The sequence below is a fragment of the Protomyctophum bolini genome, assembly GCF_963924005.1.
Source record: "Protomyctophum bolini genome assembly, chromosome: 9".
NCBI lineage: Eukaryota > Metazoa > Chordata > Actinopteri > Myctophiformes > Myctophidae > Protomyctophum > Protomyctophum bolini.
The window spans coordinates 12,013,612-12,029,267 of record NC_137870.1 but is presented as its reverse complement, the minus strand read 5'-3'; the positions used below and the strand labels follow the sequence as shown (position 1 = coordinate 12,029,267).

The 15,656-nt window shown below is 42.5% G+C and overlaps 1 protein-coding gene across 1 annotated transcript; it reads right to left on the bottom strand.

Moving 5' to 3' along the window:
• Positions 1–1,164: 1,164 nt before the first annotated feature.
• bbc3 (BCL2 binding component 3) lies at positions 1,165–14,075 on the bottom strand. Its single transcript, XM_080772377.1, has 5 exons — positions 13,769–14,075; positions 12,168–12,296; positions 11,841–12,066; positions 6,556–6,767; positions 1,165–4,184 (listed from the first exon to the last, which is right to left on the bottom strand). Exons 1-5 carry the CDS (start codon positions 13,976–13,978, stop codon positions 4,092–4,094), a joined length of 870 nt encoding a protein of 289 aa, XP_080628503.1. The 5' UTR covers positions 13,979–14,075; the 3' UTR covers positions 1,165–4,091.
• Positions 14,076–15,656: the final 1,581 nt, after the last annotated feature.

Genomic DNA, 15,656 nt, shown 5'->3' with positions numbered 1-15,656 from the left:
TTCGGCCATGACTGGCCTTCATCAGGTGACAATCTCCCTTATAAGGTGTTGTGGGTCACATGACCACCATATAGACAGGCAGGTAATTGTTATCGACACACACACCCATGTGAAATATCAATAGATAACCACCACATCTAAAAAGTATAACAGAACTTGCTGGTTTGAGCTTTGTTACACATGCAACATGGAGGCTGATAAAAGCCATCCTCACAGTGTGGGCAATCAGCCCACGGTCGTGATCAATAATGAACAATGAAGGCAAAGATAGGTATAAATATAAGCAATAGTTCACAACAGGCGTATCACAGTCCAGCTACAAGGTTACAGGGGGATTTAGAAAAGCAGATAATTGGGTTGGAGTGTGGAGGTGGAGAAGTATATCCCCTTCTCAGGTTATGGATATCCCCACCTCTACGGAGTAACTGCACCCTTTCTATGCCTACATATCTAAGTGATGCAACTGTGTGTGTCCCATTTTGTTGAAGTGTAGCCACTGGGCTTTTAATATTTTTGGTTCTGATGTTGGATCTGTGTTCACTTATGCATGTTTTAAGCGCTCTGCTGGTTTGTCCAACATACTGTATGAGAGACCCTGACTCTGCTCTTATGGTGTCCTAAATGAATGCTCCACACACTACACTTTCACAACACCATGTATGACATCATACCACTACAGTTTACCACAAATCACCGCTACACCAAACACATGACACCCCCCCCCCCACACGGCACACGCACGCACGCACACACACACACACACACACACACACACACACACACACACACACACACACACACTATTTTGAGTGAAATGAGCTATCCATTTGATAACAAGTGATGCCTGCTCTCAAAATGATTGACTGTTCAATAAATAACATAAGTAAATCACTAAATAACAGTACTTTATAATTGATGAATACATTCTTGGTTCATAAAATAAGGAATCTTTTACAGACCGAATACTTTATATTTTATACTGCATTATGAACCTCCCAAACCCCATTATAAACATGCTAATGTTAATCTACACATGCATCCATTTAGCACACAACACTTTTTAATATGTTGCTATTAGTGTTATATGAAAGAACAAACACATGAATACATTTATTTTCTTTATTGTATAAAAACGAAACATTTACAAAATTGTGTAGAAAGTAGAAAACAGTTGAAAAAAACAAACAGCAAATTAATGTACTGCATGAGACTTAGATTTAGAGACCATATGAGTCTGTGGCAGCCCAGCCCGTCACCAGGAAGTGCACTGTCACAAGAAAACGAACGAACAGGTAAACTCACAAGAGGGGCCCATAGTTACATTATATAACTATATGGAGTGGCCTCATTAAGTCATCCAACAAAGGAAGCTGCAAGGCTTTCACAGGAAGAAACCTAGTGTACTTGCTCAAGAGTGCCAAGTTGGCATTCTCCAACAGGTTGTACTTGAATTCTCACTATCTGCTAACTAATGTGTTGATACATGACTGTTAGCGTTGCAAATATTTCAGATAACATTTTACAGTTTGTTGACAGTAGAGACTTATCAATATACTGTATGTCATATTATTCACCAAGACTAAACAGCACAATGGGCTAATACAAAATATAGAATTGGATGTAAGGTTTAGCTATCAAATACTCAGCTGGGGAGTCTAAACAACTATCCACCCTGGGAGCAGGTTTTTGTCCTGCGTAGCCTGGTACCTCCCAGTGTATCATAAGTCTTGTAATCTCACAGTGGTATTATGACTTTACAGCGCAAAGCTCAAAGCAATTCAAAAAGTGAGACCTGAATTGAAAATGTGATTAGTGGTGTAATTGAATGGCAACAAAAAGCACACAAGAACAAGCTAGCCAAAATGGTAGTAATTTCCCTTTTGACTATTGGAAGAATTCACGATTATATTTCCAATCTGAAGCTTTAATTCAAGTCTTGGGACGTTTAAATTTGGGGGCTCAAGCTTAGTCTTAAAATGGAAGTCTTGTCAATGAAATGGGTTTTCAGTTCAGTCATTGATAAGTGTATTTGAATATTGCTATAACTCAGCTCTGTTAAAGAGCAGATTTCTATTTTTTTGCATCTGTGTTTTAATGCAATGAAAGTCAATACGTCTTCTGCATATTTCTAAATACAATTTGGATACAACACATTCATTCAATGTCATCCAATTGTCATGTGATCAAATTAAAAGAGCTAATCAAAAAGATTTATCTTCACAAATATCTCCAGCTGAGGTGAGCTTTATCAAATTTATTAACATTTTAACAGAGTGACTCAAATTGCATAATGTGACATCTTTAACTTAATGTGACTCTTTAACCAGCTTATTCAGTCCTGTTTTAACGCAACAGTTTTGGACTATTAAGTACAACATCATCCATGGTTTCGATCATGAATGTAAAGTAAAAATAAATTAATAATCAAAATACAAAAGTAAAAGAAAAGAAAAAGAAAGCTACAGTGGCTACTTTTCAAAATAAATTATGCTCCTAATGTGAGCGTCAAATGTGTTCTTGTGCTCTCCCAGACTTCAACAGTATATAATACAACTGAAAGGGTAATTTCATCATCATGGAATACTTCTCAACAATTGAAAGATGGAAATAATTATTTTTTAATTATTATTTAAATGTTTTGCAATTAATTGAATACCTCAAATCCACTGGATTTAAATTCAAACTCATTCTAATGTTACCAACGGTCGGTCCGAAATACAAAATAACTGCATTTGCAGCAGATCTCCCTAACAAACTGAGAACTCAATAAGTACTTCTTTAAAAGATCATCACATATTATTTATCTATCTCCCGAATATATACAAATGATCAAGTACTATAAACACTGAACACATATGGGTGAGCCCCAACAGTTATGAACACTGCCAATGGGAACAGTTTGAAGGAATGTAGTGTCATGTCCATAACTTTCTGTGTGTGTGTGTGTGTGTGTGTGTGTGTGTGTGTGAATGAATGTTGTGAGTCACAGACATTTCACTGGCAATGGAGTGGACATAGGTGAAGGAATTATGTGTGAAGCGATTAATTTTCACGACACGTTTGGTGTGCATCTGTCCGTGTGTATAGGCGATTGTCATAATGACAATGATTAGGCCCCATACCAGGAATTAACAAAAAGGCACATTGTCCAATGAAATGGTTTCGGATTGTAAGAGAGTTTTCACTCTGTGCTTTGTGGGACAGTGGAACACAACAGCCTTTTCCTACAACACTGCCACAGGACATATATTCCTAACATGGCAATTCACAGTTTGCGAGAATGCAGTCACTCACCAAGACATCCTGAACCATACCCACGTCACATAACATGGGACAGTAACTCGGAGCATTTGGTTTTAACATCCCTGAAGCACCATATGGGTGGGGACAGTACAATACAATATTAGATAGACAATCCCTGGAGAAATATTTGACTGTTAATTTAGCATACTTTAGGTTACTGACAACATACCCGCCTGGTCGTATCTGAATTTACAGACGCAGTGAACCCCACTCAGTTTGGTGTTCAACCATGTTGAAACAAATTGAAATGAATAGATCCAGATCTGGTGTACGTACAAGCACACACGCACACACTACAGTATGCACACAGATCTGTACACACTTGAGAAACGGTAGCTACATCAAGAGCTTTCCCCCGAGAACTTGATAAAGACAGCCAGCCAGCAGACTGCAGTCTGTACCAGCAGACTGGCAGACATAGAGACTGTCACACTGACTGACAGACTGTAACATTGATTGACAGACAGATAGACAGATAGACAGACAGACAGGCAGGTTCTAGTTCACAGGCAGCCCTTGATTCATCCCATTTATGTGGATGTGCCAGCACCTCCATTCATTGTCATTGGAGCTTAATCTGTCCCAACTGTCCAAATGAGGGTCCAGTTTCAGATTCGTCTTCAACTTTGTCTGCAGAGAGACAGTGCATTGCCAAAGCCAGAGGTCCTCATTGGTCAGTAGTACTGTTTTCAGTCGTGCGTGTGTGTTCACCACCACGGCACGACAGCCAATCAGAGTCCCCGGCTGTGACGAGTAACCATAGTAACCAGGCCAGGGGAAGGGGGTTCTTATGTCAGCCTGTAGAGCGTGCTCAGCGTCTCGCTGACAAAGTTGATGAGCACCTGGCACACACCTCTCCAGTCCAGCCACTGGGGGGCAGCCTGTTGACAGAAAGATGGAGGGATGATAGAGGAGACAAAGGGAGATAGAGAGAAAGTGATTGATATAGGAAGATAAATAGGAAAGGGAATCATTAGTTAAATTGCCAACACAGCTGATTATTCAAGATTTGGCCTTTTCAGCCAAGCTACAGTAGACACTAAAATATGTGAATTTATTGTTGACTTAGTGACCTTTGAGGGGCCCAGTGTAATTAGCGTAATAAAATCCTTGTGACTTTATGCGAGGGACAGTGGCAGCGTTGTAGATGTTCGTTGTGTCACTACAAACAAAGACAAGACTTTTTATTTTGTCAGATATCTACAACTAAGTCCTTGTCCCACTTGCACTGAAAGCAGCAAATCCATTGGCAATGTTCAATACTGGCATCGTAAATGACCCCACTCTCGCCCCGGAATAATTTACGTAAATATTCACCCATGGCTGGAGTGGGAATGTCAGTGTCGGATTTGTTGTTCTTACATACCGACATTATCGGCATAGCTGAAATGATATTGTTTAGCATTAACAAGCATGATTAACATAACAGACCCTGATCCACAGGTGCCATGTTGCTAAATTGCATACTACCACCTTGTACATAATATCCTGTACTACATGGATGGTCTTGTGTGCTATTTGACACCTCCAAACTAAAATATGTAGCGCAACATCCTCCATCCTTGGTGCTGAGCCAAACTGTTGAAACTGTAGAAAAAAGCAGGGGCTCACAACTCACTTTATGATGCTCCAAATTTTTATTCAGCGACACAGCAGGCAAAAAAATACCTATTTGACACCTATCGCGTGAGCATTGTAGCCGTTACAGTCATCTCACTGTGGGAACCGACACTACACGGAACTTCTCCATAAATATGTGAATACACTACGCCGGTATCCACTACCGTGGCTGGATATGTTCTATCCAGCAATTCTATGGATCCCATTGGGAATGGGCTTTATTTTCATCAGTGCACAAACAAACGTTTGCTGCTCAGTATAATCACTGTGTTGTACTGTGCTGTGCTCTTGATAGTAGTTTATATAAACCAATATGGTCAAATTAAACGTGCATTTGTGACACATGCGCATCGCGCGCACACACACACACACACACACACACACACACACACACACATGCGTACTGCGGTAACCTCAAGTGCCAGTGGTTAACCCCCAAGCCCCTCCCTCACCCCGTTCTTTTGTGGTAATGTACTCATTTCTTTAAACTGGTCTAGTTGTAAACAACACACACATTTCTCCCAGGGGCAACATCGACACGTTTTGAGTAGTAGTTTAGGGATAAGGGGTTTAGCATGGACGAAAATAGAGCCCCATATCTGTTGATAACCCCCCCCCCCCCCCCCCCCCCACCACACAAACACACACACACACACACATGCATCGATAGATAGTTCAATAAGGGCACCAATCCCACCAACCTGCCATACTATCATAAAGTGTGTGAGTGTGTGTGTGTGTGTGTGTGTGTGTGTGTGTGTGTGTGTGTGTGTGTGTGCGCGCGTGTGTGCGCGCGTGTGTGCGTGCATGCGGCTACGCTTGCACGATTCTGTGAGCGAGAGCCCAGTCAGGATGACGTCACCTTTGTTTATGTGCGAGAGGGGGTTGGAGAGAGAGAGAGGCAGAGAGACATGCACGAGCGAGAGGAGAGGGTAGAGGCGGAGTGGGGAGAGGCTGACAACTGCTGCTCACGCGATCAAGTGTGGAGAGGTAGGGAGGGAGGGAGACAGACAGGAGAGGGGAGGGAGGGAGGGCGGGAGAGAGAGAGGGAGGAGAGAAGAGAGATTGAGGGGGGAGGGAGGCAAGCAGCAGGCAAATGGCAAAAGACAGAGAAATAAAGGGAAAGATCATGGTAGAAAGAGCAAAAGAAAAAAGACAGAAAGATGGATTAAGGAAGAGGAAAGGGCCATCAAGTTCACACCACTTTAAGCTCCAGTCACAACACTGGCAGAAGGCATGGGATATCACATTGATTTGCATGCACTCACGCACGCACGCACGCACACACACACACTCACACACGTATTGATCGCATTTCAGTTCAGCCCAAGCTTACACTGACACGCACATGTACTCATCCATGCACACTTCCATGTTCACCCATGCAGGTTAGCTGTTATAAAGTTTATTTGTCGGGTAGTTTTCAAGAGCACGAGAAGTTGTGCACATGCACGGCCAAACTGGTTCTTTAGCTCAAGTGCCAGGGCAAAGACTAAAGTCAATACTAGGGCTGCAGGCTATTAACGAAACATAAACTACAACCATGTTGCACGTGTCTCTTTCCTGGCCCTTCGGGCCCCATAAGGACAACTTTTTCCATTTGGTATAGTGGGGACATGATCAGTTGCTTACCGCTCTGTGGAGGAGGGCGGTGTTCAGGTCATCTCCTATTTCCCTCAGCTGACAGCCTACTCTCCTGGCCTCCAACTCCAGCCCTGCCTCGGCTACAGGGGGCCTGTGGCGTGGTACGGGTGGCCAGGACGGGTGTTCGTTTTCGGGTAGCAAGTCCGGCAGAGGGCCTCTGCCCAGGCTGGAAGCCTCCAGGCTCTCCTCGTTGTCTGAATCTGCAGGAACGAAAAGCAGATGAGAATGAGTGTGAGAATGAGTTTGTGTCTTTGTCGCTCTTTGTTGACCCTCCCCCTTTCTCTATTCATGCTGTTTTCTTCCATTCTGAATGTTAAGGCTTGTAAGTGTTCTACATTATGCATAGGGCTAAATGCCTCTACTTAATTAATTCTCATCATTCCATTAGCAAATGGCACACAGCTAATAGCCCTTTACAAACTCTCACATATAGATTGGTAACCAGCCAAGTCAAGGAGGCTCATGTGCACACATGCACGCACGCACGCATGCATGCACGCACACGCACACACACACACACACACACACACACACACACACACACACGCTCACACACACTGGCTAGGCTGCCTAGCAACAGAGACGTATTGTTTACCAGAAAAACACACAACAACAGCAAGCTCGCACCCCAAAAAGCCAAAGAGGCGTGCTAATATTATGACTAACACAGTTGTTGGGTCACTAAAGGCACAGTGCCATTCTTCTAACTGGTCATTTTGGGGGGTAGACTGCTTTAATACATACTTATTGGTTACTTGTTATTTTCTTGGAACTTAGGGTGTAATCTTTTAATCTACTTAATGAGTCTGGTATGGGTCAAGTGTGTGTTTGTATGTTTATGGGGTGTTTTTTGTTTTGTTAAGTAAGGATTGACACATGTAACTTCTGTTTGCTCAGTCCTGCTGCAGAGGGGAGAGAGGAGGAGAGAAGAGACATACTGTAGAGGGGGAGAGAAGAGGCGGTAAGAGGGGGGAGAGAGGAGGAGAGGAGAGACATACTGTAGAGGGGGGAGAGAGGAGAGAAGAGGGGGGAGAAAGGAGGAGAGGAGAGACATACTGTAGAGGGGGGAGAGAGGAGAGAAGAGGGGGGAGAAAGGAGGAGAGGAGAGACATACTGTAGAGGGGGAGAAAAGAGGAGAGGAGAGACATACTGTAGAGGGGGAGAGAGGAGGAGAGGAGAGACATACTGTAGAGGGGAGAGAGAGGAGTATTAAAATGTTATTGTCTTTTATTTATGTCCAATGTATTTGTATTTAGTTCATAAAGTTAACATAACTATAACTAAATGCATTTGGGGGAAAAAAGTTACTTTTCAGGATTTCCAATTCAAAAATAGCAAAGAATTATTCAGGATTTCAATTCAAATAGCTGATCTCACCTCAAACCGCCGCGACGCGTTTTGAGCTTGTAGATTGGCTATTTTTGCTATGACAGTAATATGCAATGTGGCCCTCTGCAGTGAGTGTGGTAATAACTATATTTCCACACTAGAGCCACACTAGGCCTCTCCATTGTCAAAGTTTCCCACCCCTGAGTTAATATACCATCAAAATCAGTTTGTACCAGTACATTGGCTATTTGAAACGAGTTGATTCTACTACAGGATCTTCTTGATCTGCTATTTTCAACAACAAAAAATCTGGAACAAAATATTTTCAGATGGGGCTAAATGCATATTAATTTAGGGGCCCATAACATGAAAATCTTTGAAGAGCTACTGCTGTAGAGAACGAGAGAGGGGGCAAGAGGTCAGAGGATAGAGAAAGAAAGAAAGAAAGAAAGAAAGAAAGAAAGAAAGAAAGAAGCGAGCGAGCAAAAAAGAGAGGAAAGACTTAGAAAAAGAATAGGCAAAAAGAGAACAGTAGAAAACATGAAATCTTTGGCTTGTTGCCAAGGTAACTCTAAGCTGGCACTCTTGGAGATGTTGTTGCCATGCTATTGGTGGACAGACCACGGACCAAGCTATGATAGGGTGGACAGGATGATTGAGGGCGGAGCTGGAGTTAAACCTGTCTGTCTGATAGGCTGAAAGACTGGCACGCAGACAGACAAGGAGATCACTGGTCAGGAGAGGAAAGGGAAGGAAGGCTTGAGGAGTGGTATAAAATGTTGTCTGTCTACTAGAAAGAGCATGAAATGCTTCTATAATAACTAGAGTTACAACGCTACAGTGCCGTGGAGCTCACTGCTACTGTCAGGGTTGGCTCATGGGGGAAAGATGAGATGGACGGACCCCAGATTTACTGACATTATTACAGATCAAGTTACCGATCTGGACTGATTGACCAACTTTCTGACTGACACATACTGAGTGATTAACTAACTGTACAATTTAAGCATTTAGAAGATGTAATGCTCTTATTAAGTGTGAGATTGAAGTAATGAACCTTAGTTACGGTAGATAATCAGATAAGTAGTGTCTATTTATCTTTAACCCATTAAAACTGGGAAATCATCTGTGTCATTTTAGATGTAATACGTTGGCTATGTACATCTGTTATTTTTTTAAGATTTATTTATTGACAATATTGACATTTCTCAATTCTCTCTCTTTTTTAAACAAGACATACTGAAAATAAACAAAAAAGGAAATAACACAAGCCACACACAAAAACAATAAAAAATACCTGGAAAGAATCCGCCCCTCCCCCCAAACCCCTCAAAAACAGACAATTTTTGAAAGGAATTTTTTTTTATCAATCATTTTGAATTACAAAAAAGTGTGAGATCTACTGATTTAGAAGGCATTTGTAGAATCGGCCTCAGGTCTTTAATGGGTTAAGACAACTGTCTGATAGAATGATTGTCTAGCAGATAAACTCACTCACTGGCTGTGTTTGTTTGATTTGAAAGGCCCAGAGCAAAAAGGAAGTGTTGTAGTATGTAGCCTGTATAGAAGCCACAGAGCCGAGGCAAGTCTGAACATGTCCCAGACAGGCTGCACAGATGACCCACAGCCACAGCCAAGGGCGGAGCTAGGAAGGGGGTAACTTATCTGTTTACATTGTTACACCTCTGTCATAATAACAGTGCCATGTGTAAACCTGCTTTTTCCTAGAAGCTTTAACTGAACACCATCCTGTGACAAGCTGTCAGTGCTTCATTTCTATCCTTTATCCCCTATCCTGTTCCCTTGCTAAAATGACTCAATGACTGAAGTGGGATTTTATCATATCATTTTATGTCAAGGACATGATGATATTTAATTAACTTTTTTTTTTTTTTTATCAATTTCAATGAGTGCAACAATAAAATCTGACTTGATCAACAAGACTGCAGGCAATGCAAAGTAACCCAAGAATCAGTGCCACAACGTCATTATCATAATAGTAAGTAACACTGATTTGATTCTGATAAACCAATCATCCACATAATGATGTTAAAGGCTAAATCCGACATTGAGCCCCTCTGTTCGGATTCCCGTGCTTATAATTCTGTTATCTGTCCTACATGCACCTCATAATGCCAGACAGACCATGTGCATTGTCTTGCGCACAAACCAGACAGGAGCTGAATAATGACTGTCTATTGACTACTGTCTTCAGACATCTCATGATCTGATGCCACAGCAACATGATAGCCTGGAAAAAAAAACTGTCGCAGACGCTCTTGAATTTCCCAGTCCCCCTTCTAACAAAGAATAGATGAAACTAGCAACGAAACTATTGCCCCACATTGTATATCTGGTGAAAGCAATAACCATCTAAACTTAAAGAAGTCAAAGTATCTCTGGGCGTCCCTGTAGCTCACCTGGTAGAGCGAATAAGTCCCTGGCCTGTGTTCGAATCTGACCTAAGGCTCTTTTGTCTATTCTATTGTCACTATCAAAATAAAGCTCGGAAGAGAAAATGCTGGGAAATGATATATATATACACATATACTGTATAAATATCATTTTAAGAAGCCAATATATCACATCTAATCCCTGTCTCTTGACAAATGTCATAAAGAATGCCTAACAACCAATACTCCTGCCAAACAGCTGCCATATGTATGTAAAGCTGTAAGTGTGCAGGACATAATGGTTCAGCATTATCAAGTGACACCTACTACTTTCCCTTTAAACGAGAGCTATTGTTGCTGGTGGAAAGTTAACAGTTGAGGAGGTGTCTCCGTCACATGCACTTGCATCAGCAGCATAAGCGGAATGTGACCAGGCAATTACTACCTGGTAAAATGTGTCTGCTGCCATGTCACCAGCCATAATATAGCCCGAGTATTGTTATTATTTAGAAAAAGGGAAAATGGTGGTTGGTGATATCAACGCACGCATTTGGCCTACATGTTGGGGGGGCCTACATGGGGGGGGGGCTCCCCCAGAGTTAGTCGAAGTGTCCTTTGTTTTTATATCCGGATACCCCGTCCAGGACAGGTTTCAGACGCGCCTCTGCAGGAGACTTGGCTCAGATCTGAACCCATTTGATTTGGCGTTAGGAACCCATTGCGACTGCATGCCCGTGCTGACGTCGACCCCAGGCAGGGTTCTAACCCACAACCTTCCGCATGAAAGGCATATGTGCTAACCACTATACGATACTGTCACTAATAACAATTAGTTACATACCGTAATCGTGCGACCGAATATCATTTATTTTTTATCAATTTCAAATTTGTATGGCAGCATTGATTAATACACCGATTATGTGTGTTGCAGCAGACTGACTGTTGACATTAAGATATGCGTTTGTCTCCCTGTAATGACCTCATACATTTCACTGACCCCCACCCCATGCCATGTCACAGATGGAACTTTCCTATATAGTACAGGGTAAATGTCATTATGTTGACACACACACAGCCTTTGAAGAATTGTGCGTACAGAGTTTTGTTTCCGAAAGTAGACATCCAACATTTGATAACAGATCTCTATGGAAAATTGTTTCAAGCTAACATTATTGAACAAAGTTATGCACAAATGACAGCCTAACATTTTTGGATTGCATATCTGGCGTGGAATAGATTTCATCCACACAGAAGTGACAAAACATCCTCAACACTTTAATTCTCTAGAAACACGAGTCAAAGCTGTGTTGACAGTAGTTATGCTAATAAAATGTTAACAAACAGAAACTCAATCCCGCCAATGATTTTTGTTTTCCTACTCTGCCAAACGATACTGCCCAAAGTATGTTTTGTTATCACTTCAACCTCAAGACACCAAAAGAGAAATTAACACACAAACTAGTGGAAATAGAAGATCTGCAGTGTAGTTCTGGAAAAAGTTATCTAAATAACAATAGCATCAATATTTCGGGTAAGAACAACGCTTTCTACCTGTCCTCTCTCCTCTGAGCTGATCTCCAGAAGAATAGGCACTGGGCGGCGTCTCGCCACCTCCGCCCGTCTCCTCGCTCTGGCTGTACGACGGCGAAGGTGGAGGCGATGACGACGGAGATGATGATGATGGGGATGCTGGTCGGAGGTCCTCCTCTTCCTGAGGCCCTTCTACCGCCCCCGGGTGGAGAAGCCAAGGCAAGGGAGGACAGGGCAGGTAGAGAGCCTGGAGGAGAGGGTGGAGAAGACGGTGGTGATGTTGTTGATAAGGGTGGTGGTTGTTCACAGTGACCAACCAGGCCGTGTGAGCCAAGTGCGTAGTCTTACCGTGTGGGGAAGCTCCATGCGGCAGGTGATATGGCGAGGAAGGGAGGAAGCCCGTCCTCCACTTGCGCCTGCATCCCCCCCGCTTACAGCACTCTCCATGGTCTCTGCACGGGCCATGTCACAGGGAGCCTGTTGCGCGTGCACGCGCACACACACACACACACACACACACACACACACACACACATTGATTAGGATACCAAACAACACAAAACGTTGCCAGGGTTTCTGCAGGTTTAGACAAGTTGGATTAGATTTGAGACTTTTAATTTATACCTTTCTAGTTTGTCCTACTTTATTTGTATACATGTAGGCTACATCTTTATGTGAACACGTAAAAATTCAATAAAAATGTTATTATAAAAAAAAATTTAATAATTATTATATTTACCATACATTTTAATGATAAATAGGCGTTGATGAAAGCAATCTATTAATAAAATTAAAATACACGATTCCTGCCTGCTAATTTAGCAACATTGACCATACACCATCTGACCTACCGACCTATATTTTAATGCGGCCGCTAGTCGGCAGCCGAGGGCACTCTGCATGAGCACGAGACTGAATGTTTGTAAACAAATCCGTGCTCGATGGTGCCGTACGTGCCCGGGCAACACACACACACACACACACACATACGTATCCCTCTCTTTCTGTTACTTTCTCATCCCTTGCTCTGCTGCTACAGCAGCTACTCTCTCCCTCTCTCTCTCTCTCTCTCTCTCTCTCTCACACACACACACACACACACACACACACACAGGTGGACATTTAAGTAAATGTACTTAAGTACTGTAGTATTTAAGTGCATACTTTGTACTTAAGTATTGCACTTACAGAATTTGTACAGTACTGATTTAAGTAAAACATCTGTATTCTGTACTGACTTAAGTAAAAAATCTGTACTTATACGTACAGATTTACTAAGTAGCCTAAATGTCTTGTCCACCTCTGCACACTCACACCCACACACACGGGCCAAAACGCAACAGTCACATCAGACAATTTGGAGGGACAATAGTGAAGAACGTTTACTAAGTAGCCTAAATGTCTTGTCCACCTCTGCACACCCACACGAGCCAAAACGCAACAGTCACATCAGACAATTTGGAGGGAGAAAATTGAAGAACGTAAAAAGACACATTGGAAACCGGCTCCTGCGGTGCATGAAATCATCATAAGATCCCTTTGAGAAACGAGATTTCAGCAGGGTCCCTAATCACACACTCAGTTCTATGAAAAACATTTTTACTCGTACTTTGCGACTATTAGCCTCCGCGATGCGATGTTGTTGTTGGTGCAAATGTTGACAATAATTTAAGCGAATGTCACTGACACAAAACCGTTTTGTCAACCCAATTCTAGCGACAACCAATGGGGCAAAACAACCTAAAACTACAAGAAATAATAATACAACTTGCAAAGTTTTCTGACTAAAGACAGTCCTATCGAAGTCAGCCTGGATGATAGATAGCTCAGCTGCGTGCACGGGCAGCGGATGATGCAATTCATTTTACACTGTGTCGGTCTGTCAACTTCATTTACGTGCTGGCCGGGGGTCAAGTTCTAGTTATCAACTCCAAAAGTTTCAGACTTACTTGGTCAATATGATGATCCGTGGTGACAAAAGTATTCGTCTGCAGTTGAGAACCTGGCGGTGATAATAACAACAGGTTGACATCAGAAAATGTGCTGCTGCGGTGCTGATTTATCTTTGCAGATGATGATGATGAGATGAGGAAAATGATTGATCCACGTGTCCCGGTGCGATTGTCTGCCGCAAAATAGCCACTTAGACCTATCTGCATTTAGCTGTTATCGACGGTTAATCCATGTACAAAATCGATCTTTATTTAATAGTCGAGTTGAGTTGTCAGTCACGGTGCGATTGTCGAGGATGTTCACATCACGGATGATCGTTCACAGTGGTGGTAGCCCTCTGCTTTCACTCCCGCGGTTGTGTGTTTTGGCCACGCCTCTCTCCACATCTCCAGTTTTCACAACAAGTGCTGACATGCTCGGGGAATGCCCCCCCTCCTCCTCTTCCCCCTTCAATTCAGTTGGATGAAGGGGCTTTAAACATAAAAGAAACAGAGATAGAAATATGGTTTTGCATGCATATGTGTACATATTATAAACATATATACATGTATGTATATATGTGTGTGTGTGTGTGTGTGTGTGTGTGTGTGTGTGTGTGTGTGTGTGTGTGTGTGTGTGTGTGTGTGTGTGTGTGTGTGTGTATATATATATATATATTATTATTTTTTTGTATACTTTTTGTATTGTATACTTTTCTGAAATAATCTTTATTTGTCTGTGTGCATGCATGTATAGGCCACAATAAATATGATAGCACATTTGATTTGACATAATATTATGTAGGCCTATTTATTAAAGGTATTTGCTCCATGTAGCCTACAGTAGGTCAGCACCTTGCACAGGCTTGCAGGTCATTAGTGGAATACACATGGTTGTAATGCATTGCGTTTCCTGTCACAAGTTCACAACACTCTCTCTGTCTCTGTCTCTGTCTCTGTCTCTCTCTCTCTCTCTCTCTCTCTCTCTCTCTCTCTCTCTCTCTCTCTCTCTCTCTCTCTCTGTCTGTCTCTCTCTCTGTCTCTCTCTCACACCATTTCATCTCAAAAGGAATTTCCACATCATGTGACATATACCAATCATACAACCTGAACCATACCACCAAAACAATCATTCACACCTCCCCCCCCTCTCTCTCTCTCTCTCTCTCTCTCTCTCACACACACACACACACACACACACACACACACACACACACACACACACACACACACACACACACGCACACACACACCCACACGCACACACACACACCCACAGTCCTGGCGCACACACACGTACACACACACACACACACACACACACACACACACACACACACACACACACACACACACACACACACACACACACACACACACACACACACACACACACACACACACACACACACACTCCTTCCTTCCTACCGAAGACAGTCCGACCTTCCTCTCACCCGCTGGCTTTTCCCAATTTCCTTCCCTGCTTGACACATCTGTTGCAGCTGCTGATTGTAAACTAAACAATGGCCAGTGTTGACTTTACACTTCACTGCCTAAACTTGAGTCAGCCTTTTGTACAGCAAATCACCACTAAATGCATTATAAGTCAATGCTACCCATTAACTGACACAATAAATCTGTTAAATTTCAAATGCATTTGAATGATTTGCTCATATAGGTAAGCCTCTTACTAAATGCCAGAGGAATGTGCATTATATTTCACAATGCACATGTATTTAATACAGGACTTGCAGTGGGCTAAATAGGCCGGCCCGTATTCTTCTATTTCTGTTTTGTTTTGTAGCCTAATAATAGAGTTGTTGTTGTTTTCCCACGATTTTGCAACCCATTTTTTCATCCAGTGTGAATAATGTCTTTTCACCTGACAGGGGAGTTTTCCCGGCTG